General features: G+C 42.3%; 1 protein-coding gene across 1 annotated transcript in view; it reads left to right on the top strand.

Moving 5' to 3' along the window:
* The window catches only part of CTSE (cathepsin E), a 69,168-nt gene that overhangs the window by 11,199 nt on the left and 30,484 nt on the right, over window positions 1-27,485 (top strand). The window contains exons 2-5 of the mRNA XM_069242126.1: window positions 768-924; window positions 4,974-5,091; window positions 5,202-5,320; window positions 24,411-24,610. Coding sequence (XP_069098227.1) covers window positions 768-924; window positions 4,974-5,091; window positions 5,202-5,320; window positions 24,411-24,610 — 594 coding nt within the window. The remainder of the gene's footprint in view (window positions 1-767; window positions 925-4,973; window positions 5,092-5,201; window positions 5,321-24,410; window positions 24,611-27,485) is intronic.

Raw genomic sequence — 27,485 nt, 5'->3', positions numbered from 1 at the left:
TCCTTATTACTCTTGGTCTCTTACCAGTACCCACATTGAAAGGATTCTGCTTTTACTCATTAAACCAAGAATCAGTTTCTTATCACCAAAGGCTGAGGTTCTTGATGCTGTGCTGTCTAGCTTTCTACTACATACTAGGAGCCATCTCCAAATTCTCTTCTTCCCATAAACTTTGCCCAAGCGTAACTGTACCATGGAAATTGGAAGAATTTTCAAAATCTTTTAAAAACTTGCACTTCTCCTTCTATGGGAAATACAAACTATACATTGAAAAGCTATTACAACTTACAGTGTGTGATGGATGCGGTAATGTCACTTCTTACTATGGGCCTGATTTAGATCTCAGAGGATGGGATACTCTATTACGATCACCATAGGATATAATGAGATCGTAATACTGCAGACGGGACATGTGTCACATTTGTGACTGAGTATTCCCATCCACCAAGATCTACATCAGGCCCAAAGACCTTAAAACATTTGAAATAAATACCATGAATTCATAGCCAGCAATTACAAAATGAATTGTCAGTACTTTACCATGTCCTTTAACAATTACAATTGCTCACCCACCATATGCAGTCATAGAGTGCAAGAAGGGTTTTACCAAAAGAAACAAGGACAAACATTTGTGGTTATTTGACCACAAATAATAAAATAGCATTTTTAATATGTACCTGAAATACTCCACTGTACGTAATCTCACAATTGTCCAATTGTAGGTGCTTTTTGGAATGCCTTAACTTTTTTCATGCTTCTACCTCCAGGGTTGCACTAAAGCGAAAGAAGTCTGTGCGGAAAGCCCTGAAGGAGCGTGGGAAGTTGTCCGTCTTCTGGAAGTCTAACAACTTGGATATGGTCCAGTACAAGGATTCCTGCCCATCTGTTCAAGGCACCAATGAGCCGCTCATCAACTACATGGACGTGAGTCTCAGTGTCACTGTCCGTTGTCAGGCTAAAGGTATAAACACAGGGCAGTAAACATCTCAATAGGTGTGGGGTACTGAGGAAGGTTGAGTTACACAAATTCTATATTTCAGTGTCATACTCCTCGGTTGTCCAGGACAAGACCACTCAATTCTTCAAGATGCATGCTTATGTGAAATTAACTCAAGGTGGGAATGTCAGAAAAATACAATTTTGGAAATTGTTCTTCATGCACAGGTGGGCAGTGAACATCGGAGAATGATAGGTGTTGTGTGGAAGTTTTTTTTTTAATGTGGATGAAAGCAAATTTCAAAACAGTGTGTTTTTCATTGTTAAATTTGTCTTTTTTCAACCACACACCACAGTCTTTTTACAGTCCTTGAACTCATGGCTTTGTGGATATGTAACTTTGTCAAAGTACTGCTTTTACACATCACCCTCCTACCCCTAGTCGTGACATTGTTTTGCTTTGAGGGTGGCCTGCTGCTGACCAGTGACTTTGGTCGATGGCTGGATTTGACTGTAGCTAGACAATGATACTGCCAGACTGACCCTGTGGTTGAGAGGTTTATACAATGTTCGTCCTGTTTTCAGCACAAGGAGTGCCATGGCGAGATCAAAGTAGCCTGTAGGAGGGGCATGGGCGTATAAAGAAGCCACGATTGCGATTTAAAGCGAGAGAAATCTTCTGTGAATTTTTTCTGGATTAGATTGAGAGCACTCAGTAACTAGTAACACAGTTTTATCAAAAAAGAGAACGCTTTGGTTTTATGAAAAGTATTGATGGAATGATAAAGGTCTTGGTGGAAATAAGGAAATTAAATCATTAGAGAGGAAAAGTTCAAAGATGCTGAAATGCTCTGTGCTCCAAAAGAGAAAAACAATGAGGTCAAACTATGATGGAAGCAGAATATCAGTGTTTTTTGTAGCACTTCACTGTACATCAAGGAGCGATAAATGGAGCAGTTCTGTGACCCTAGAAGCAAGAAAGATAGCTTTTCCACTGGAAGAGGAAGGTCCAGTTCCCAGGGCAACTAGAGGTCTGACAGCAGATTTGCCATGGCAAGAGGCAGGAAGCAGGAGTTTGAATAGAAATAAAGTGAGGTAGCAACTCTTTCAGAGTACACCAAGATAAGACGCATAGTCAAGGTTGAGTTCAAGTACCTTTGGGAAGCCCTACCTTCGTTAGGGCTTCACTTCATACGGGCCGAAATCCCTAGCCACAATCTAGCACATTGTTGCTCAGAGAACACTGAACGGGCAGGAATAACTCATAGACTTTATCATGGATGCTGCCTACTCTTGTGTGCTGTGATGCAGAAAATCGAGTTACTTCACTGCACTTTTACATTATCCAGACCCATCATTCAAGACCCGGTTCCGCAACGTGGTGACCTCTTAATATCTATCCTGATAGAGCGTGACTGATAGTCGAGAAGTTCTGCACTCACTGCCAGGCTAGTGTTTTTCACTCACTAGTCCAGCTAATTGGAGGTGAATGTGATGATAACTTGAAGAATTGAGTCTTTCACCACACAATGAACATCAATTACTTACCAGTTTGAGGCTAATGGCTATTTCCCAGTACCTATTGCTGTCCGTGAAGAAAGATAACACTTATGGAACCCTTTCAAGCCCCTTACCACACTTTTAGGCGGGTCTTCTTCTTGGACTCAGAGCTTGTGGAGCTGGATGTTGTGCATTCTTAAAATGTAATGTGGCCAGCTGGGAATCAAGGGTGGCTGCTGATTTGACATACCTTCATTGTCAGCATCTGTGGCAGTGAGTGGGAATATACTGCACTGCTACTGTTGATTACTTTGTGGAGTATAACATATACCGAAAGACATCTTGGCGCTATAGACAACGGAAAGAAGCAGTCCACTTTTAATCCATAAACTGGTTGTAGCCTGTAACCGCTGGTGCTATAGTAGGGTATTCTAAAGATAACTTGCTTTAACCAAATAGAACCTACCACCAGTGCAGGCTTTCATGAGAGTTGGAACTAACAGAAGCATAATGGCTGACCGGTGAAAGGCATAACAAGGTGAAAGACTCGAAATGTAGCAGCATAGAAGCAAGATTTATGTATTCAACAGGTGGTTCTGGAGGAAACATTTAATACTTTCATCTGTTTTTGAATCAATCATGCAATTGTTTTTCAATAAAGAAGTGTCTAAATCTGTAAAATAGATTCAAATACTGTATTTACAGATATTCTAAGATAAAACAGGAAGGAACTTACACACATAAAAAATTGAAAACTGACAAAAATGCAATATTCAACGTTTCAGTCTCCAAGTATCACAGTATACAAGATCCTCCTCAGGACAATGTAGGTAGTCTATTTGATATTTCTTTGTAGGAGTGTAGATTATAGGGAAGATTATGGCACCATCATTTTAGATTATTTTATTCGAACATTGTTCTTTTATGCAAATATCAGCAATTGTGTACAGGAGCAGAATATTAATGAGGCTCGAGGCACTTTATACTTCACCTGTATATTTATATAGTTTAGTGTTGCATGATTATTAAATTATTTTATCATTTTCTGGTTTTTGCTTATATCATTTTGACTGATATTGAGATGAAGATATAGAATTGGGATCCAATTGCTACTCACTCTCGCAAATGAACCAATTAAATGTTTTACTGGAAGTACTTAGTGTATAGATAATGTCTGTTGCAGCTTTATGTGGAGTTCTCGTCTTTTGAATCACCTAAAACTTTCTGCATAGGGTTCTTTGGCAGATCAAAGTATGTAGCATTATAGTAACGAACATGTGCCGACCCTCTGGGAGAAGACGAAACGTTGAAGGAGCTTCGTACATACCCAGTTGTTGGCAGATACAAAATTTCAAAACGCCTTTTATCTGAGGAGCCGTGCAGAGTTTGGGATCAAACAAGAATCCGAGATAAACAATGTACAATAAAGTACATTTATGATACCAGAACATCCAACTCCAGGGGAATACCAATCAAAGCACATGGTGAATCCAGAGTACTTAAATCCTAATTGTTATATTCAATGTCTACTTATCAATGCCGTCTTCAGTGTGAGACAATGTTTTGTTTTATGATCTTCATTTGAATGCTTCTTTTCTCTTTGACCCTGCTTTTGAAGTTATCTCTTCTTCTTATTCCACATGGCTGTATATTTAAACCAATTTGATTTTTTTTTTTTTCTGTGGCTGATTGTCCATAAGACTGTTGTGTCATAGCTGCTTTGCTCTCTGGTATTCTTTCTTTCATTTTTCTTCTGCTTAGACTTGGGGCCTTATAATATGGTGAACCTAACAGTGGCAGCATGTAAGGTTTATTAATCTGATCTATTTCCCTCTAATTCTGTGGGACAATTCAGAGGTTTTCTGGTCTTGCTGTCTTCTCTATTTGATTTGAGGAGTATAGCTCTAGAAACATTTAAAATGTTAATCTCGTTTGAAAAAAGTCCTTAAAATATCGATCTGCGGATAAATATCTGTTGTCTCTTTGGGACTAAAGGAACTGTGCTAAAGAAAAAAGATTCCAAATCCAAAATATACAACATTCTTGTACTCATCAAACTGTATCTGCATGTCTTTCAGACTCCTGCCACTTAGGGTATGGATTCCTGCACATAAGAACACATTGTGAGAATATCATACGATCACTCGCTCTTCCTGCATTTCCATGTTCTTACAAAATCAATCTGAGGAAATCCCAGAATAACTATGAGCTCTCATAATAAAGGATACCTTCACTTCTTTTGAATGAGAAAACTAGAAATGTCATATTCAACAAAAGATTATCCATCCCAATCTACGAGACAGGAACGTTTCTGGTTACATATGGATGCATACACTTTTACTTCTGGTGGAACTAGAGAGCCTTTTCTGCTTCTCAACTTTGAAATCACAATGAATTAACTAGTTTCAGATCACAAAGGATGGGAATGGAGGAAGCCACCAGAGATAGCCTGCTATGAGATGTTCTGTTCACATCTTGGAAGCAGTCTGAGAATCCAGGATCAATCTCTTGAACCCCTCTCCCTCTTTTCTTGGTAGGTGGAATACTTTGGCCAGATCTCCATTGGCTCCCCCCCTCAAAACTTCACAGTGATCTTTGACACTGGTTCCTCCAACCTCTGGGTCCCATCCGTCTACTGCGTCAGCAAGGCCTGTGGTAAGTGGAAGTGAAGGGTCCTGGCAGCAACCGAGGGCTCGGCTGTTCACAGCTGTGTTTACAGTTATTGACACTTGGTTTTTGATGTCAGCCATTTTCTTGCTCTGCAGAACAACATTCACGGTTCCAGCCCTCACAATCTAGCACGTACAGCGCTGAAGGCCGTTCCTTCTCTCTTCAGTACGGCACTGGCAGCTTGACGGGAATCATTGGGGTTGATCAAGTTACTGTAAGTGCTGTGATCTTTAATTCAAAATTGATTAGGATGAAGCGGTAAACTGTGTCCTTTCTAAGCAACTCATTTCAACATCTGGAACTTTAAAAATAAATAAAATGCAATGTCACCAATTATATTTCAGGTATTGTCGCAACTATTCGATATTCAAGAATTTACTTGTGCAGTTGCCATAGCAACACCTTTTCTAGTTCTGGATTTCTGATCTTCAGTTACAGCATTTTGCCACTTCCTTTACAATATTTATATTCAAGTCTGATTTATTCACCATATTTCAATTGATGTTGAAGACTTGTATTATACCTATGTTATAACCCGTTACAAGTGAATGTGTCTCTTTCAAAGGACCATAGATCATATTTACATACAAATGTTTGGCTTTCTAATCCTTATTAATAACAGCATCATTACTAATATACACTCTTTTTAAAATTCTAATCAGTAATTAGAGGAGTGGCATCCCTATGCAGGTAGCACTATTTGCAGTACATGACGGCTGCTATCTTTGTATCGGTATTTTAGCCTGTGTGGCATTGGTGTGGAACAGTCTGCGGTTGCCATCTTTGTTTGAACTGTCAGTACTTTTCTGGAAGAGCTCAAGGGAAACCTAGCAATCCTTGTAATAAATATTGCCTATTGTCACTGGATCCTGATAGAGCGTTCCGTACTAATAATTTACCTGTACTTGGACGCTCTCTCGGCCGATGAATCTTTTGGCTAAGTGGGACTCTCTTCACCCGAGATCAGTCAATTTAATCAAATCAATAATCAATAACGAACGTAAGCAATGCCCTGATCAACATAACACTTAACAATTAATCCAGAATACATTTCGGCGAACCATGACCTTCCGGTCATGAATAACCACACCAGTTTATTCAAAGTTAATGAATTTATTTCCCTATATTAACAAAGCTAGCACAATATAGATGTGTCTCAACACCAAATGATAAACGTAAATGAACATTAATAGCTGTCCATAACGACGAAACAGGTGCAATCTATGCAGCATTTGAATAACAAGGCATTCGATGATAGCAATGCAAATCACTAAAACTATAATCTGTAATGAGCTAATTGCATACATTTAGTCAGCATAACAAGGTCTCAAATTGCATCGTGCAACAAAAGGAATCCTCATCTAATCTCAAATTAGCATTGGCATGTGGGACTTCATGCAAAAACAGTTTAGCAACATTAATTTAGAAAATAACTCCTAACTAGGGCTCTTATCAAAAATCAGCAGTTGGTTACCTAAAAGAAACACAATGCAATTGTACAATTTCCTTTCATATTTACCAATTACAATCATCATTCAAGGAAGTCTTCGTCTCACAGGTACCGTTTCTCGATCAGCATGGGACGGGGCAAAGGGGCAGGGGTGGACGGGGCAGTTGCCTCACGGCGGCAAGATAAACTACTACTTCATGCAAAGGGACAAATCAAAGTTAAAATCTCTAGGGTAAGAATCATTTAAGTCTCTTTCTCTCGATTAGAGAAAGCATCAAAGTCTCTCAAAATGGCGTCGCAGCAAGGTGGGCCATATTAGCTGCAAAATGGCAGGTAACGGCAATAATGGCTGCAATGGCTACTTTCTTCTCGTGCACCTGGTTTAAATAGACAACAGTTCAAATCCAGTAGGGTCTTCCATTGGAGGGTTCATAGGTTGGCTTCAAATTATCCAATCAAAACAACAGTTCTCAAGCTTTTACTTAAGCATACATTATCCTTGGAGACGGGTACGCAAGTTGCAACATTTTATACCAATTAACTCATTTTCAGAGCTTCCATTGTCCGCACCTGCAGATTGACCTTGGAGCAAAGAGAAAAATGCCAGGCTGGCACGAAACCTTAAGATAAGCATGTGAACGATCTCAGTGGAAAAGTACAGCTTCAAGCAGAAATACACGTTTATTAGCACATTGGAAAAATACGAGCATCTAAACCGTGAGACAAGGCAACTAGGCCGAAGCCTCCATTAAAGTAATGCTAAGCTAAAACATTTCAAACAAGCAAATCATAACACACGTTTATGATTATGTCGCATTAGTGCACTTCTAATACATCACGTTACATAAAGCACGCTTATAAATGTTGGCAAACTACTCTGAGGGCACATTTTGTCCCCGTACAATCTTTATTAGTTCGGTTAAAGTCACTCTTGATTATTGCAGCACTACGTTTAAGCGTTAATAAATGTAAACCCTTTATTTCTGCGTCATCAATCCCTCCTCTGATGACTACTTGTCATCACACAAACTATTCCCACAAATTTTATTCCATTAAAATTCTGTCAGTTCTCTTTTCCTTTTAGTTCCCCTAGTTTTCGCTTTATATTCATCTGCCATTCTTTTCATCATTTTCTCTTCCTTCCTTCTTTTAATTCTTTCCATAATCATTATTATTCCCCTTTTTGTTCCCCAAATTCCAAATATACAAATCAGTACTATTAATATTCCCTGTATTATTTTTAGTAATATTCCATTCCAAATTCCACCAATCCAATTTCCCACTGAAGCAAGTCCTTTTCCAACCTTCTCCCACACTCCTGGCTCTTTCAATTCCTTCAAGTCTGCACTCTCTTTTGTTAGATTAGCAAGCATAGTTTAATTTTCACACTGTTGTCTGGAATATACGTGCAACAGTGGCGCGCACCAAGCATTTTGCAAACGCCGCCATCCTTTGCTAAAAGAATGTCTAAGGCAAGCCTGTTTTGAAGAGTCATAGCTCTTTCCGCTGCAAGCTCAGCATCTATCAGGAATATAGCACCTGAAAACTTTGTCAACATGTTATCCACTATAGTAGACAACTTTCTTATTTTGATGGAATTCAACACAACTCCCAATGAAGGAATCATGGCTCCAAATATATCTCCTACCACAGCAGCTGCCGTCTCTCTTTTCTGGATACGATGGGATCCAGATGTCTTTGGAATCATCGATAGGTCATCCAGTTGATAAACCTTTGGGAACACTATACCCAAATAACATCTTCCCCACCATCCCTTCGGAAGACGATAATAGGCATTATACCCACAAATGTAATATACACCTGGTTTGACAGGGTCAAGTCCGTTCATCATGAATGTCCATTTGGCCTTAAAGATAAACGTATGTTTACACTCACTCGCTCCTACGAAAATGTTATCATAATAAGATTCACCTCGATATATACAAAATTTCCCTACATGCCAAGCATCTAAAGCTATTCTCCCTTGTGTCTTTATTGCGGCAAAATCGTAATGATCTACTGAAGTCCTCTTACTTAGCTCTTTTTCTAATTTCGCATTCATTTGTGCCCTTCTATCATCTGTGCGATCTAAAAAGCTTATTTCTATTGCAGAGAGCGAGCAGGTAAGGTTTTCCCTATGAGCGTGAGCCGTTTCAAAAGGTTGCATTGGCTCGAAAAATTCCCTCATTATTTTAGCATCCCAATCTTTAGCAATCTGGCTTAGCTGCGCTATTTTAGGAACATATGCAAAGGTAACATCATGATTTGAGTAAAAATACTGTATGTTAGTTTGACCATAAAATCTAGAAGTTACTATACTACATGTAATCCCGTATGTAAGAGGCATGTGGTGATAAGTCACCCCTTCCTTTACTGATGTTGGTATCTGTGTACACACATAACAATCTTTCGCATCCATAGTCTCAACATATTCTGTTAGCAAGCGATAGAAAACATTATACGAAAGTTCTTTCTTATCATGCAAGTGTCTCTCATCTAATTCTAGTCTTCTCAATGCGGTTAGTTTAGTGACAGTAACAGGAGCAAAAGTAGAAGCATCAATTTTCTCATTCTCACCCTTACCATGCATTCCAAGCACGATTGCCATTATTATTAGTACACATGCAATTACCAAGCCTATACACGCATATTTACAATATTTCTTTCTACTGTTTTGTGTAGCCATGATCTGTATAGAATCAGAGAGCTAGAAGCACCTATAAAGAAACTATTTAGCAATTCAGTTACAAAGCTGAACGAGCGCAATGTTCACACAGTTTTCTTCAAGAGGCCAGTCACTTATCGGTTAGCAGCATTTGTCTCAATTCGGCAATAACTCAGTCTTTTATCAGTTCAGCAATTGTCTTATCCGGTTTAGCAATGTCTCAGCTGGTTGTTTGTATCACGTTAGATTGTAGCAAGCAATGTCATTTATCACCCTTTCAATCAACAGTGTCCATAAAACTTTTCTTTTCTATTGGTATCTTTTCTTCTTCGTTCTCGAGGCTAAGAGATACAAATTCGTCAGTCCAATCGTCATTGACTACATATGCCCATTCTGGACCGGAATATCTCCTGTTTGGTATCCTTTTCCTTTTCAATTTTGCTTCTCTTTTCGATTCTGCCTCACTGGTACTTTCCTCTTTGGCCAAGTCTTTTCCTTCAGTTGAGGATGGTACCACGACAGTCACTTCCTTTCTTTTCTCTTTCACTTTTGGCCTTTCTCCGTCGTTCAAATTTTCTTTAGTCCTTTGTTTTATTGGTGATATACTTAGTCTCCTCTTTGCACCGTGTCCATTTGATGGACCTGCGATCTTTTCTGTGGAAGCTTGAACTGTTTCATTCTGTTCTGCCTTGTCCCCTCCTTCTGGGGAATCAATCATGTTCTCTTTTTCTTTTTCTGTATCGTCTGCTTCTGGGAAAGCCCTCCTCTGATCAGGCTCTCCTGCTTTTTCACCTCTTTCGAGCCCTTCGTCACCGTTACTTTCTTCAGACTCTTTATCACTTTCAGCTGCTTCAGGCTCTTTGTCACCTTCAGCTACTTCAGGCTCTTTGTTACCCTCAGCTGCTTCATCGCTGTCTGAGGTTTCTCCTTGGTCTTCCCCAAGTGAGTCGGTCGTTTCGTCCTCAGAGAATATTTCTCTCTCTTCTGTTCCTGCCTGTTCGCTTTCAGTTCGGTTTTGCTCTGTCTCAGCGCTCAGCACTGTTTTATCAGGCACTGGCAGTTTCAGCGCTTCAACTTCCTCATCTGTGGGACACAACACTTTCTTTGTGTGACTGGCGTGAATCCAGTTGGGAACTCCCGCACACTTCACAGCGGTAGTGGTCGTCAGGATCACTTGGAAAGGGCCTTTCCAACGGGGTTCCAGACACGACTTTCTCACGTGCTTCTTTACCACGACCCAGTCACCTGCTTTCAGTGTGTGTCCTGGACCTGGGATCGGTGGCAAGGTGGTCGCTTCCACCTGGTGAGAGAAAGAGCGAACCACATCAGCCAGACCTTTGCAGTAGTCTAACACCATATCATCTGTAATATTCAAAAGCGCGTTTGCGGGAACTGCAGGAAGTCTCATAGCCCTGCCCATGAGAATTTCGTGCGGAAACAATCCAGTCTTTCTATCAGGGGTGTTTCTCATTGACATTAACACCAAGGGCAATGCGTCAGGCCATTTCAAATTTGTCGATGCACATATTTTCGCCATTCTTGATTTCAATGTACCATTCATTTGTTCCACCAGTCCTGAGGCTTCAGGGCGATAGCTACAATGCAGTTTTTGCTCAATGTTCAGCGCTGCGCAAAGTAACTTTATCACCTCGTTATTGAAGTGACTTCCCCTATCTGATTCTAAAGAGATCGGGAATCCAAAACGTGGTATCAACTCCCTCAACAATAGTTTTGCAACTGTAAGGCTGTCATTTCTACGTGTGGGGTATGCCTCAATCCAGTGACTAAAAATGCACACAATCACCAACACATACTTCAGACCTCCATGCAGAGGCATCTCAATGAAGTCCATCTGCATTCTACTAAACGGGCCGCTCGCCCTACCAATGTGGCTCGCGTTCACAACCGTTCCCTTCCCTGGGTTCATCTGCTGACAAATGACACATCGATGGCAAACTGCTTCTGCAGCTTGACGAAATCTGGGGTTAAACCAATCAGTTTTGAACAATCTTATCATGGCATCTCTCCCTAGGTGAGCCTGCCCATGATAGAACCGCGCTAGCTGCGATAAGAGACCATTTGGCAAAACAAATTTTCCCTCATTTGAAACCCATAACTCATCTGGTCTCTTTATACATTGTGACTTAATCCAGGAATCTCTTTCATCCTCCCTGACGTTATTCTGTAACGCTTTTAGTTCATCCATTGTATCTACGACCTTCAAGGCAAATGCTTCAGCTGGTTCGAGTTCTGGTTCACTTATCGAATTCCATTCATCTCTGAGTAATATACAGTTCAAGGCACAAAATCTTGCGACTTGATCCGCATATGCATTTCCCAGAGAAACATAGTCCTGTCCTTTTGTATGAGCACTACACTTTACCACTGCAACTTCGGCTGGCATTTGAATGGCGTGTAACAATTCCCTTATTCTCTCCCCGTTTTTCACTGGGGATCCTGAAGAAGTCAGGAAACCTCTCTGTGACCATAGTTGTCCAAAGTCGTGCACAATTCCAAACCCGTACTGACTATCAGTGTAAATGGTGACTTTCATCAATGCAGACAGTTGACATGCTCTTGTAAGGGCTACAAGTTCTGCTACTTGTGCAGAATAGACTCCTTGAAGCCAGGACGCTTCCAAGACACCTGTTACAGTACATACAGCATATCCTGCTTTCAAAATTCCCATCCCATCTCTTAGACATGAACCATCAACGAAAACAATTTGGTCATTTTCATCAAGCTTAGTATCCTTAATGTCAGGTCGAGGTTTTGTGCAAAATTCAGTCACCTGAAGGCAGTCATGCTCGACGTCTTCAGCGTTCTCAACTTCAGCATTTTCACCGGGAAGCAAGGTTGCTGGATTCAGCGTAGTGCACCTTTTCAGCTGCACATTCGGTGAGCCCAGAATTATCGTTTCATACCTTGTGAGTCTTGCTCCAGTCATGTGTTGCGTTCGGGAGCGGGTCAAAAGTATCTCAACTGAGTGAGGGACCATGACTGTTACTGGGTGTCCCATCACTATTCCTTCACTCTGAGTGAGGCTGATACCAACTGCTGCTACGGCGCGCAAACACCCTGGAAGTGCTGCTGCGACCGGATCCAAAGTAGCTGAAAAATACGCTACTGGTCTGTTTATGCCACCATGGGCTTGAGTCAAGACAGACAAAGAACATGCATCACGTTCATGACAAAACAATGTGAAAGGCTTTGTGTAATCAGGCATACCTAAAGCTGGAGCCCTGCACATGCATTCTTTCAATTCGATAAAAGCATCCATCTCATCTCCTTTCAGCTCAATTTGATCCAAGGCATCCTTCTGGGTCAGCTTCAGTAAAGGCTTTGCTAGAGTTGAGAAGTTGGGAATCCACTGACGACAGTAGCTTACCATTCCCAAAAACTTCCTCACCTCCCTCCTTGTCTTTGGTGGACTCATTTGAAGCACACTCGTTATTCTTTCCTTCATTATTCTCCGTGACCCTTTCTCTATCTGGTGACCCAAGTATTTCACTTTCTTCTGACAGAACTGCAATTTGGAAGGAGACACCTTGTGTCCATTCCTTCCCAAATGGTTCAACAGAGCAATGGTATCGGCTGTGCAGCCACTTTCTGTCTTTGATGCAATCAGTAAGTCATCGATGTACTGTACTAGGGTTGACTCGAATGGCAATTCTAATGCTTCCAAGTCTTTCTTTAGAATCTGATTGAATATTGACGGTGACTCAGAAAACCCTTGAGGAATTCGACACCAACTGTACACTCTGTCTAAGAATTTGAAACAAAAGAGAAATTGACTGTCCTCATGAAGAGGCACCGAAAAGAATGCTTGTGACAAGTCGATGACTGAGAACCACTCGGCATCGCAAGGGACTTGAAACATTATCACAGCTGGATTTGGTACGACAGGGCAACATTTAATTATGATGTCATTTATTTTCCTCAAGTCCTGTACAATTCGGACCTTTCCACTCGGCTTTATTAGTCCCATGATTGGTGAATTACATGGACTGCTTAACACTTCTTTCAGCACTCCCTGCTTTACAAATTCGTCAATGAGTTGGGCAGCTTTCATGAGGGTGTCTTGTGCCATGTGGTATTGTGGGGTCTGGGGAAAGGTTGCATTGGGCTTTACAGTCACTTTCACTGGTTCCACTCCTTTCATCAATCCCACCTCTTTCCCTGTCATATCCCACACTTCCTTTCCGACTGTTTCCCGTAATTCAGCTGGAATATCTTCTTCAGTTATCATCGGGAAAAGACAAATCAGAGGATACTCTTCATCGACAGTTTCCATCTCATCCCCCTCTACACTGTCCTCTTCTTCCCCATCACTGCTCGTCTGAATTTTGATTCCATCGTTCGAACACATAATCGAACAACCCAATTTGCACAATAGGTCTCTCCCTAACAGTGCTATCGGGCTTGAGTCACATACCACAAATTTATGTAACCCTTGATAGTTACCAATGCTGACTGGTACCGGATCTGTAATTGGGTTTGTCAGGTGCCTGTTTGCTACTCCCACCACTTGAACTGTTCTCCCTGAGAGTGGCAAATTTGGTACTTCAATGCTCTTAACAGTTGAACGTGTGGCTCCTGTGTCAACCAAGAATGAGACACGATGACCCATTACTCTTCCCTCCACGTACGGACCCTTTTGATCAACTTCCAAGGATGCTGCAAGCACACAATCTCCTTCCTCTCCTGAACTTTCACTCTCCCATACATTGTTTATTCCACTCTCACTGTGTAATGGGAACTGTTGTACGGTGCCATTTGTATTCATTACCTGACCCGAGACCTGTGGAGGAACCATCACTTGCTGCTGACTCATTGGTGCCAAAGGTATTTGCATTTGCTGATTAGGTACCATGGGAAACTGCTGTTGCATTGGCTGCATTTGTGTCATCTGCATACGGGGCATCTGCATCTGCTGCGGCTGCATGGGCTGTAATCCCTGCAGCTGATTTATGGTCTGAAAATTTGGGTTTGGACCTCTCATTTTCGGTCCCCTCATTGTCTGAAATGCATTGACATCATTGTTTTGCTGACCAACACCTGCACCTTCCTGCACCACCATCGGGCACTCGCGTTTCCAATGACCGACAATTCCGCACACGTGACACAGCATCACCTTTTTCAATGCCTGCACACCATTCGGAGTCACAACAGTGTTCAAATCCGGACCATTATTCACAAAACCTCCTCTGCCTCTGCCTCTCGCCTGTGGCTGAAACATCATATTTCCCTGCAACTGCGGCTGCGGTACCTGTTGTTGGAACCCTTGCAACCCTTGCAACCCTTGCAGACCTGTCTGAGCTGCTTTAAGCTGCATCATCATCACTTTCTCTTTCAACTTTTTCTGTTTCACTTCAATTTCGTCGCTACAGTATTTCGCATAATTCAACACCTCATCAATAGGTTTCGACTGCCAACAAATCAAATGCGACTTTATCATCTGACTTATCTCTGGTCTCAGCCCTTCCACAAATCTAAACACAAAATGAAGCATGTCCTTCGCCTCTATTGTTTCCGTGCCACTGTAGTTCTTGAACGCCTTCAACAACCTCTCATAGTAACTATGAATCGACTCTTTAGCCTCTTGGGCAGTTCGATCGATCTTCTGCCAATCCACATTTTTCGCGGCAACCTTCGTCTTCAAATGCTCAATCACCTTATAGTACAGGCTCATCACCATAGGTGATGGTGCACCCGTATCCCTGTCTCTCTCTGGTTCACTTGTCGGCCAACCTACAGCTCTTTTGCAATCCTCCCACAAATCTGCCGGAACCACAATCTCAAAGAGAGTGTTCAGGTCTTCCCAGAGACATTTTGCAAGCTTCACAAACCTATCAGTCTGTTGATACCATTCAATCGGTTTCTCTCTCAGTTTGGGAAAATCATCCGTAAAAGACTGAATGTCGCTTCTGTGCCATGGTACATGTATTAATTTTCCCCCTGCTGTCTCCCTCATTGGTAACATGGTTACTGCATCACTACTCTGTGGTCTTTTCTCGTTGAGCTCTGGGACACTGCCTTTCCTCTTTTCCTTTCTCTTTACCCATCTGCTTTCCCATTTGTCTAAGCACCTCCACACTTGTGCACTCTGCAACAATTCTCTAAGGTGCGCGTTCATGCCTGCTGACCTCATGTGTTCAAAATCTGTGGTCCCGAAATCCAACCTGTAGCTCCTGCTCAAGTGTTTCGTCTTGTCTATATCAACCCCGTTTTTGTCAGCTATTTCTTGCAAGCTTCTATGTACCTTGTTCACTTCTCTCGTAATCCTGGGACATAGATACCTCAGCTCTTCTTCCGAGTAGGACTCTAACCTATTCACACCCATAGTCCCTTCCACCAATTCTTGTGCTTCCATGTTCAACCTGACCCTATTCAGATAATCTTCTCCCTTCCCACTGGCTGAGCTTTGTGTGGAATTCAGACTGTTGAACCACTGTGTCAGCTGTTGCGCATTCAACCCCATCAGTGTAGCATTCACATCGACTGCCATTGATGGTTGCGGCAACTTTTCAGTGTTCGATGATAGCGGTATCATCAGTGGGGGACTCGACCTCACCAGTGTTGACTGAGCACATATGGGACTAAACTCCATCAAGGACCCAGATCCAGTTGGCTGAGCCGCTATCGGAGTTATCCCTGGAGTGTTTTCTATGCACCTCCTTTCTGTCCCATTCTGCAGCATTGATCCCTGACCGCTCATACCTAAGTTAGGCTGACTGTACAAAGGTACCGGTGGACCTACAGTAATGGGTAGTGATATCGCATCTGGGTTCTGTCCATTCCCCATGTTCTGAGACATGTTCATTCCCACACTATGGGTCACCATTGCCGGCATGCCCATCTGACTCCCCGTCATCTGAGCATGTGCGTTTCCCCCCTGCATCTGCTTTTGAGGCATCAAAAACTGGGTTGATTCAGCTTGTGCCAGTGTTGGGTTGTGACCATTCTGTCCTCCCATTACGGTTGGATCTAGAATCATTCCCGTACTGTTGTCACTGCTGTAGTACCTTGGGACCTGCGGCTGATAATTTTCTGCTGGTTTCAATATGGGCACATCTGGATATATTCTCCTAACCTGCGGTATCTGCGGGGTGAACAGTAAACTCGGGTCCTTAGATCCCGATGATGCTCCTGAACTCTGAGTTTCACTGTTCTGTACCGGTGACGGAGGGGCAGAACTGGTACTTGGACCTTGTCCACTCTCTGCATAAGGTGGTGGACGGTCGTTCAGCAATTGCATGATTAACTCCTCATCCTCTGACTCCTCTTCTCTTCTCAACTTTTCCTCGTCCTCTCTATCCTTGGAACACCTCCTGTTTGTCTTACAGGTAGCTTTCTTACCTGTCTCCTCTTCTTCCTTAGTAATTGCGGGAAACAATTTTATCCCCTGCAATACATCTGACCTCCACACCTTCTGTGCATTATCCCACCTAGCGTCCGCTAGTGTCTTTTCTACCTTCCTTATCCTAGTCTCGAACTTATTTTGCTGCTGCTGTCTAGCCATTAGTTCCCAAATCGCTAGAGCCTCAAACTGTGCTGGCCTTGGAGGTACCTTCATGTCGTACATCGCGAATCTCAAATTCTCTAGGATCCTTATATTGAATGTCCCATGGACCGGGAACGCTACGCTCCCATGTTTCTCTGTCAGCTTGTGCCATTGCTTTAGCCAAAGGCACGGAGCTACCCCCTTTTCCTCCATTACAATGTAAGCTGGTGTACCTTCGGGCGGCGTCTCCTCTCCTACGCTCGCTTTAATGTAAGACTCCCCCTTCATCGCACTCTTTAATGCTTTAAAAAATTTCATTTTCTCGTCTTTTATTTCACGAAGTTTGTAATCAATAAGTGACTTTTAATTCCCGGAATACTCTTCGCTTGCCTTTCCCCTTCCAATCGAGCCCCACGGACTGCGTCCAATCCGTGCGCGACCCTTCTCTACAACCAACCTATCCCAGCGCGGCTCCTAGTGGCGTCACACTCACACACACTGCGGCTGACAAAGCCTCGCGGCTAGTCCTCCTTCACTCAGCTCCTCTCGTAACAACTTCTAGCATGTATCGCGAGCTACCAAAAATATAAAACAGATCTGTCGGTTTACTACAGGAGGGGTAACACAATCGCTTCAGGACCTTAGGGATTTTTCACTAGCCTCGGCAGTTATTCCATCTTTCTCGGTCCCCACTTTCGCAAGCAAATCTGACCCGCAGACTGCTCTCAACTTGTCAGTGATCTATTCTAGTGCACTTAGAATTTGTCAAAGCCCGAAGTCGAAGTTTCTTTCACTCCCTTAACACACGTACCGACTCGTTGACCACGCCCGGTCAACCTACTAAACCGACCAGACCACAACATAAACAAGTGTCTCATACACTTTTCAACATACTCCGGAGTCTCTTGACCTCGCAGGGCCCGTCTCAACAACAACAACCACGTGGACCTTTTTATGCACGAAGCGCCACATGCACATGAAGTTCGACGACTTCCCTACTCTCACACTCGGAGTCGCACCTCCGCTATTTCTATGAAGTTCGACGACTTCCCTACTTCTACACTCGGAGTCGCACCTCCGCTATTCTCTAAAATCCTCGCAACCTTTTCACACAATCTGCGGCAATAAGCTGTGCAAGCGCAAAATCCTAACTTCACTCATACCATCACTAGTACCGCCAACGCTGATCTCACACCTCCATTCTCTTCATTCGCAAGCTCCGAGATCCCGGGAAAGTCGCGGTGGACTTAGCCCATCATCATTTTCTCAATCTGTTTTACCCAAGAAAATCTAATTCAACTTCTCGAGTGGGATCTCAAAAGTCGAAACCGTTAATTCAACACCATGTATGTTTCGAGTGGGGTCCCAAAAGTCTAAACCGTCCTCTGCTACCATCTACTGATAGAGCGTTCCGTACTAATAATTTACCTGTACTTGGACGCTCTCTCGGCCGATGAATCTTTTGGCTAAGTGGGACTCTCTTCACCCGAGATCAGTCAATTTAATCAAATCAATAATCAATAACGAACGTAAGCAATGCCCTGATCAACATAACACTTAACAATTAATCCAGAATACATTTCGGCGAACCATGACCTTCCGGTCATGAATAACCACACCAGTTTATTCAAAGTTAATGAATTTATTTCCCTATATTAACAAAGCTAGCACAATATAGATGTGTCTCAACACCAAATGATAAACGTAAATGAACATTAATAGCTGTCCATAACGACGAAACAGGTGCAATCTATGCAGCATTTGAATAACAAGGCATTCGATGATAGCAATGCAAATCACTAAAACTATAATCTGTAATGAGCTAATTGCATACATTTAGTCAGCATAACAAGGTCTCAAATTGCATCGTGCAACAAAAGGAATCCTCATCTAATCTCAAATTAGCATCGGCATGTGGGACTTCATGCAAAAACAGTTTAGCAACATTAATTTAGAAAAAAACTCCTAACTAGGGCTCTTATCAAAAATCAGCAGTTGGTTACCTAAAAGAAACACAATGCAATTGTACAATTTCCTTTCATATTTACCAATTACAATCATCATTCAAGGAAGTCTTCGTCTCACAGGTACCGTTTCTCGATCAGCATGGGACGGGGCAAAGGGGCAGGGGTGGACGGGGCAGTTGCCTCACGGCGGCAAGATAAACTACTACTTCATGCAAAGGGACAAATCAAAGTTAAAATCTCTAGGGTAAGAATCATTTAAGTCTCTTTCTCTCGATTAGAGAAAGCATCAAAGTCTCTCAAAATGGCGTCGCAGCAAGGTGGGCCATATTAGCTGCAAAATGGCGGGTAACGGCAATAATGGCTGCAATGGCTACTTTCTTCTCGTGCACCTGGTTTAAATAGACAACAGTTCAAATCCAGTAGGGTCTTCCATTGGAGGGTTCATAGGTTGGCTTCAAATTATCCAATCAAAACAACAGTTCTCAAGCTTTTACTTAAGCATACATTATCCTTGGAGACGGGTACGCAAGTTGCAACATTTTATACCAATTAACTCATTTTCAGAGCTTCCATTGTCCGCCCCTGCAGATTGACCTTGGAGCAAAGAGAAAAATGCCAGGCTGGCACGAAACCTTAAGATAAGCATGTGAACGATCTCAGTGGAAAAGTATAGCTTCAAGCAGAAATACACGTTTATTAGCACATTGAAAAAATACGAGCATCTAAACCGTGAGACAAGGCAACTAGGCCGAAGCCTCCATTAAAGTAATGCTAAGCTAAAACATTTCAAACAAGCAAATCATAACACACGTTTATGATTATGTCGGATTAGTGCACTTCTAATACATCACGTTACATAAAGCACGCTTATAAATGTTGGCAAACTACTCTGAGGGCACATTTTGTCCCCGTACAATCTTTATTAGTTCGGTTAAAGTCACTCTTGATTATTGCAGCACTACGTTTAAGCGTTAATAAATGTAAACCCTTTATTTCTGCGTCATCAATCCCCACGAAACAGGTGCTACTGTGAGCTCACCGAATCTAAGTATCTCTTTTTTAGGTTTTGACTTTCAGGCGTTGGCAAGATGAACACTCCAGGCTAATTCATGGAGGATGATGCAGGATATTTTAACTCAGATAGCACGAGAATGGTCACATTTATGTCTGCACAATTATTCATTTATAGTGTAACATTTTTATGCACTTTAAAGTTTACTTTCATAGTAAAGCTAAATATAGCCTTATGTTACTTTTCTACCCAAATAATACACAGGAACAATTGGGCTCCTCAAAGGTTGCTGTGATTCAGTTACATGCTAGCACAGCACACCATTGGGAGAAGGGACCATAGAGAACAGGGTAAAAAAGCATGGGAACAAGGTGTCAAGGCAAACGTGGACATGTGGTAGCTGAGATAGTTCTGAGCTGAACCACAGCAGATAGAGTTACCAAAGTAATTGACTTTGACAGCACCGCTAACCCCACACACCAGGACTGACTGACTACCACCGAAGTATGCCGATCGACCTAACCACAGTACTCGGGAAATCAGTCACTTACACTCCACTCATCCACCCACAGAAGCACCGCCATAAAGTGCATTGGCAAAGTGCATCAATAAACAGATATAGTTCAGGTCTCACTGGACCCCAAAGACACAGTGGTTTGAGAAAGCATCAGGAGATCTGCACCCTTGGTGTAGACAGAAGGGCATATTTACAAGAAAGTGACATATCGGTCACGAAGCGGCACTTTTCTTGCGTGCCCTTGCCTCATCTAACGACACCATGGTTGTGCCATATTTACAATACGATGCACCCTGGCGATCAATAGGACAATAGCGTCAAACTTTTTGATGCTATTGTGGCGCTTTGCTGTACTAGCGTCAAAAACGTTGACACTAGTGCAGCAAAGCACAGGGAGGCCCATTGATTTTAATGGGTGCATCATTTTAACGCCTTCTCTGAGCAGAAAAAATAGTGCATTTTCGGGCCAGCCTCCCTATGTCAGAACTCCCCCCATGCATGCATGATGCCTGGCGCAGGCATAATGTGGCGCAAGGGTTTACAAAGTGGCACAATGCAAGCATTGTGCCACTTTGTAAATAAGGTGTGGGAGAAAGGACTCCTTAACGCTTCCTCAGCGTTAAAAAAAAAATGATACTAGGGAAGCACAAGGTGGCGCTAGGGGCTTGTATATATGCCCCAGACCGTCCTAAAACACTCCCCTCCAGCACGAGTTGGTTGGCAGGTCACAACCTTTCCGCTACTTCCCCTGAAGCAAATGTATTGGGTACTCAACACACACTGCATCACTACACCCAGAATGCTGGGCATGATCTGTCCACGGACAACCACATGTCATGGCACCTACTCGGAGGCAGTAGTCACCAGGGTTAACAGGAGTGACACCGCTATCTCCAGCAAGTATGAGGTAAGCGACTTGAAAAGCAAAGTTTTCCAAAAATATGTACAGTACCTGGGTGATTTTTTGTGTCAGGAGTCTGACTACAGGAAAACATACTGGATCAATCTGAAATGTAGAGCTAAGCTTCACAGGGCTACTACAGGCATCAATTTACTATTGCATTAACAACATACTGTCGATCATAATAAACCATGAAATACCAAGAAATACAACATTCCAAAGTAAAAATACACAAAACAACAATAATAGAATTAAAATGTGAAACTTCCTAATAATCCTTGTTTATTTAGGAGATGGCTAAAGCAGTGCATGGTCCCTTTCGGTTATTTCAGAGGCCGTGTCCCCACTGTTTACACAACATAGTAGCAGAATTGCAGAAAGGGGACGATGACCCATGACTCCTCCCGTGCAAAAACTTGGCATTTTCTCTACGGAAACTGTGATATCCGTAGAGAAATCACGTTTGGATGTAAAATCTTCTTTGTCTCAGTGCATATGTGTCTATTTCCTAATCACCCTTAGATGAGCAGGTGTAAGGTAGCCTGAAGCCTAAGTCTGAGGGTACCAGGTACTTCAATCATAGCGGAAGGACATTAATCAAAATGAGGCAATCAGCAGGGAAGGGAGAAACGAAAGAAGAGGAAGGAAAACCCACACATGCTAGCCAATGAGGGAAGTGGGAGCCACCGACACTCTTTTTATGGGAATCGGCTCTTGTGCATCAGACATTTACAAATAGCAAGATAGGGGAAAAAACCACACACAACGGAAGGACGGAAAAACAGTCACAAAGGGAGAGAACAAGAACCTGCAAGAGTGAGATAAAGAGGGGGGAGTGCCTGGTAGTGAATTTAAAAAACATGAGGGGCCTTCAAGACTAGGCAGCAGAGGTATTATGTGCCCTGTCATTTATTAGCGCCTGTCGTGGGCCTTTAAACAGAGCTTTTGGCACTTAGGGCCTGATTACAACTTTGGAGGAGGTGTTAATCCGTCCCAAATGTGACGGATATACCACTAGCCGTATTACGAGTTCCATAGGATATAATGGACCCGTAATACGGCTGGTGGTAAATCCGTCACTTTACCGTCACTTTTGGGACGGATTAACACCTCCTCCAAAGTTGTAATCAGGCCCTTATTCTTTTACAAATTACCCACTGGTACAGGACTCATGAAGGCTCAAGTCCAGCGAGAGTGTGTGTACCTACCTGCCCTGATAAGATAACATGTGCAGGTTTCAGAGGTGAGGCGTGGGAGGCGTCAACAGTCAGTGAGAAGAAAAGAAACTCCTGTGCTAAACCAGGCCCATGTGTCAAAAACTGCTGACACTGATTAGATATTAATAGAAGGTGAGGAAATAATATATGAGATAGAGTACACCCTGCTCTACGTTGCCAGGACCCTGTTAGTCACACTGATCAGTGAGGGAGCGGCCACAGTCCGAGCACCTGAATAAAGTAAAGAGGTGGCTGTAAGGCGCACACTTAGCATGTTTGAAGCGCCGCCCAACATAACAGCAAAAATTGAAAAATTTAAATTACATGTTGTTTGCCTGAAATGTTCTTTTTTATTTTATAAAGCATAAAGCACTTTACACATCACCTACTTCGATGCACAGTGGTCCTAAAATATAGAACTACAGATGCATTATAACAAATGAGGCCACAGAGAGGGCACCTGACAATAAATACTAGAATGGGTGAACTGTTCTGCACTGCTCGTTTTGACCGTCGTTAAACTCAAAGTAGAACCAAAGGAGGTCATTTGAAACATCAATTTTTATTAGCTTCCCTGATGGCAGTTATCGCAAGAGTAAATGAATTAATACATAAAAATTAGAACCAAAATTAAAAGGATAGAACATTTCTGCTACTAAAATTCCTCAGTGAAACAATTTTTACCCAAAGGGCAGTGGCTTGTGTACTGACAAAGGACCCTTTTAGGTCTTACCTGAGACAGCGCTGTCACTTGCAAGACATTTTGTTTACTAAAAGGGTCTTGGAGCCCGCCCATTGTTTGCAATTAGTTGGCTTTATTGTCCCTCTTATTTACTGCCTCTTAATTGGTCAGCACATACAGGTTTCTCTTCCTCTTCTTTCGTTTCTCCCTTCTGTGGCGGACGGACCGAGTGCTGATTGCTTCAGTTTGATTAGTGTCCTTCCGCAGCTCACACTGTGAGATACTATTTTTTGTCATTCTTGTTACCCTGATGTTGCTATTGCTTGTTCCCCTGCCCCATATCCGTGTTTCATGTTCCCTCCCACCCTCCTTTTATCCATTGACCATGTGGCTTATTCCCTGCCACCCTCTCTTCCATTGTCTGTGTCGCCCCACCCTCCATACAGTGCTTAATTTCTAAAATATAAAATGAGTGTCGGTGTTCAGAACTCTGCTCAGAAGCGGGCAGCCTGTACAATTAAATGTAGGCATGCCCAATAACCCTTCCTCTTGGAAAGTCAGAATTTAGAAGATAGTCACAAAAAATTTGCATAGCCACCATCACCATGAAAACACATGTCAATATACAACAGAAGGTTGAAAGATGTGCATTTCCATGGTGCAGAGGGTGTGCAACAGTCTCCTTTTTCATCAGTTCCAGTTCGAGTTGGAGGAAATATATGTTACTTTTACTAGTGCCGCAATCCTGCAGATTGACCTTCTTTTGACAAATTAGTGCACAGAAAATCAAAGAATTTCTGGTGTTTTCATTGTTAGAATCTTGTGAATCGCCAAAAGGTTAGAAATTCTAACAAACTGCTGGGATGAACCCTACAATGCACAGATTTCAGATTTTCCTAAAATATTCTTTTGGCCTGATTTAGAACTCAGCAGACGGGTTACTCCATCACTACAGTGACGAATATCTTGTCTGAAGAAATCGAAATCCCATTCTATACTATGGGTTTTAGATGTCGGCGCATGGGTTATCCGTTACCATTGTGACTGAGTATCCCATCCGCTGAGTTCTAAATCAGGCCCTTTGTGTCAAAGGTACAGAGATGGCCCTTCATTCAGTTTGAATCCTGGTTACCTGGATCCAGTCACTCTCATTTCCTTTCAACTATGCAAACATTGCTGATTTTCAAAAAAGCTAAATAAAAATTATCTAATTTTTTTCTAAAGAGTTCTTTAATTGATTACAATTATCCTTATTGCGATGTTGCATGACATGCATAGACTTGCTTGATACTTGACACAATGGAGGGAAACAGGAACTCATACCAAACTACATTAGGCCTATTCTAGGCTGGAAACATCTACTGAGAGGTGGCTCTCTGCCTTCTGCAGGTTCAAGGAATCGGCGTGGCCAACCAACAGTTCGGAGAGAGTGTCAGCGAACCGGGCAGCACCTTTGTGGATGCAGGCTTTGATGGGATCCTTGGGCTGGCTTACCCATCGTTGGCCGTTGGAGGCTGCACTCCAGTTTTCGACAACATGATGTCTCAGAACCTGGTGGCTCTTCCATTATTTTCTGTCTACATGAACAGGTAAGACTGCAAGTATTCTGTTAAATCCTCAGGTCTCGATATTGATTTTGTATGTGAGCGCAATGAGGCACACATGGACTTCTGTGGGATACCGGGTGTAGGGGGAGGAAAAACGTTCTCAACTTGATAGCTGAAACATGTTTCAGTGCCTGCATGTGTTTGCTTAATATAAATATAATTTACAATGGCAAACAACGTAACTGATTGGTAAATTCAATTCAGTGGTGAAATGCAAAATGATGCCCCTCCTGCAAGATGTGATGGGTGACCCCTGAGACTTCATTTCTCACAGGTACGCTTTGGCCTTGTGCTGAATGAGGCCCCCTTCAAAGTCTAGGGGCCCCTGTCGGGTTGGGCCCCCCTGACCTCAGGGGCTGCAGGGCCTGCATTACAACACAAAACACAGTGCTGGCCTACACAAATGCCAGCACAGAGGCAGAGATAGCAGAAGCTACCTCAGCAGATTTAACGAGATAAAGGCATTCAAACACGCCATTAAACAATGAAATTTCCTTTGATAGCCTCAACATGATCAATTTCACAAGACGTTTGGTAGGACATTTTCAGCTTCTTGAATATGTTCAATAGGACAAATTTCACAAGGAATTTGGCAGATGTTGCACTTATTCAAGGAATCTCACCTAAACGGTTCCTAGATTGAGTTAATCACAAAATCAACATCTTTGTGCAGTGTATGGGCACATCTGAAACCGTAGCATTTTCTGGAGGTAGAGATGAGCTTGTAAGAAATCAGAAGAGTACAATCTTCCGAGAAGGCTAAAATGAAAATGACTCAACAGGACCATGAGAAGGATAACATACCTGTCCATGATATGGGTACCCTCTTATTATTAGACTGGTTTATTATGAAGTTAAGTTGAATTGTGATGAAATAATTACCATTATTGCAATTTTGGTTGAAGCTAGACACCTACAGAAAGAGAAAGAATTTGAGCTCAGACTAGCGAAGGAGAGGAGTTCAGAAGCTGAAGATCTGAGAAATAGTGGAAACTGCCTGTCATTTTTCTTAGACTCTTCTTAGAATCAGATTGCGAAGAAGTGACTAATAACCTACTCAGAGGAAAAGGCGCAGAACCAATATTCAGGAGAAGCAAATTCTGCAAGAACCCTGAACGCACTGAAGTTGCAGTCTAGACAGTATAGCAGACAGAAAGTCGACAGAGTCATCCAAGGTGCCAGAAAGCTGTGACTGGTGCCCTACTCTTTCATGGCTAGTTAACAGAGCTCAAATAAATGGAAGGCTGGGAAAGCCAAGGTAGATAGTTGTTTATGCAATATTATCTGAATTCAACCAAAGGATTAACTGTAAGCAGGCCTGAGTTTCATGGTGTTGTGGAAGGTACGAAAATATGAGGCCCCAGAAGAAGGAGCAAGGAGAAATGGAAGAAAGCCGAAGGTATGGGTACTTGGAGGCCAGATGTGAAACAGGAGGCGAGATCAAGCATGTACCTGAAATCCCATGGAAAATCAAAAGGAACAAGTACATTGTGAAAGTGAGCAAGGACACAGGGAAATGGGAGCTAAACAGGACAGCTAGAAAATAGTAGGGTTACGGTGAATCCGTAAAGCATGGTAAGCGTACACTAATGGTGTGAGTACCAGCACTTAAAGTGAGTGGGAACCATCAGTATGATGAGAGGTTTAGCAGGTGAAAAGGAAAAAGATTGAAGGATATTCGTGGTAGTGAGGTTTAGGTGCAGTTTGCTGAGATTGTGATTCAGATTTCATTGTAAAGATGATACTGGAAAGAGATTAAGAAGAGCAAGGAAAATGGAAAAGTGAGTAGGGTTGTAAATAGATTGAAATAAATAAAACAATCTCAGCTTTCGGGTATTCACTCATGAATAGACATCACTTTCTCAGGATTTCAGGTGTAAACAGGAGAGTGATTGTGCCTCATCAGTATAAAACGAATTTAAACGGAAGAATTAGGAGTTGAAGAGGAACCAAATAAATGGGCAACAGTAGGGTGCTAAATAGAGAGCCTTATGAAAAATGAGAGAGACAATGTGTGGCAGAAGAGGGGGAGCAGTTTGAGTCCAGGAAAAAGTGAAATGAGGAATCCGGTCATTATCCTCATAAGAGTGGTCTCTCAGACTTCTCCAGGGGTCCCATTTGCATCCCCAACACCACATCCTCACAGCAGCAGAACTCCGTAATGTTAAATGCAGGTCTAGTGTTTGATTCGTTTAGGGTCACAACAATGTATTGCACTTCTACAGATAAGGGTTAAAGTACTAATCTGACCTGCATGATCTACATATGGGCTTCCCAAAGAAGAGCTCTTTGGTAGGGGAGCCCTCACAAGCAAATCGCCAGTGGGCGATAACTAAAGTGTAGACAAACACAGAAAAACAAAATAAATATGATAGACCCTTTGAAAGTTTAGTAGAAAAAGTCCAGATTGTTTGAAAGACTACACGGAGCATGGCTATTCTACCGGTGACAAGACAATTAAATGACGGTAATAATAATAGTTTCCCCCAAAATAGTGCAAAATAAGACCGTTTGATAACATCTTACACCTGTAAAATACCCCATATTTTGGACTAAACCAGCAGTCTTTCAATGGTGTTTGTAATTTTCCAGGAATCCACAATTGCAATGATATGCTTATTAAATCCTTGCACATCCTGAAGGTGCTTAACAGGCTTTACACGTGCACACGTGTCCGGTGTTCAGAGGCATCTAAAAGCCTTAAGGAATTTAACACCATATTGTAAATTACCCTCAACTTCAAAAATAACATACTGACAGAAGTTATGTAAGGTATTAAGGGAAATGGCATTTTAAACTTGTGAAATACTGAGAATTACAGTCCTGAGAAACAGAAATGGAAACTGAAACTCATGAT

This window comes from Pleurodeles waltl, chromosome 6, assembly GCF_031143425.1.
Source record: "Pleurodeles waltl isolate 20211129_DDA chromosome 6, aPleWal1.hap1.20221129, whole genome shotgun sequence".
NCBI classification, from domain to species: Eukaryota; Metazoa; Chordata; class Amphibia; order Caudata; family Salamandridae; genus Pleurodeles; species Pleurodeles waltl.
This window is presented reverse-complemented; position numbering and strand designations above follow the sequence as displayed.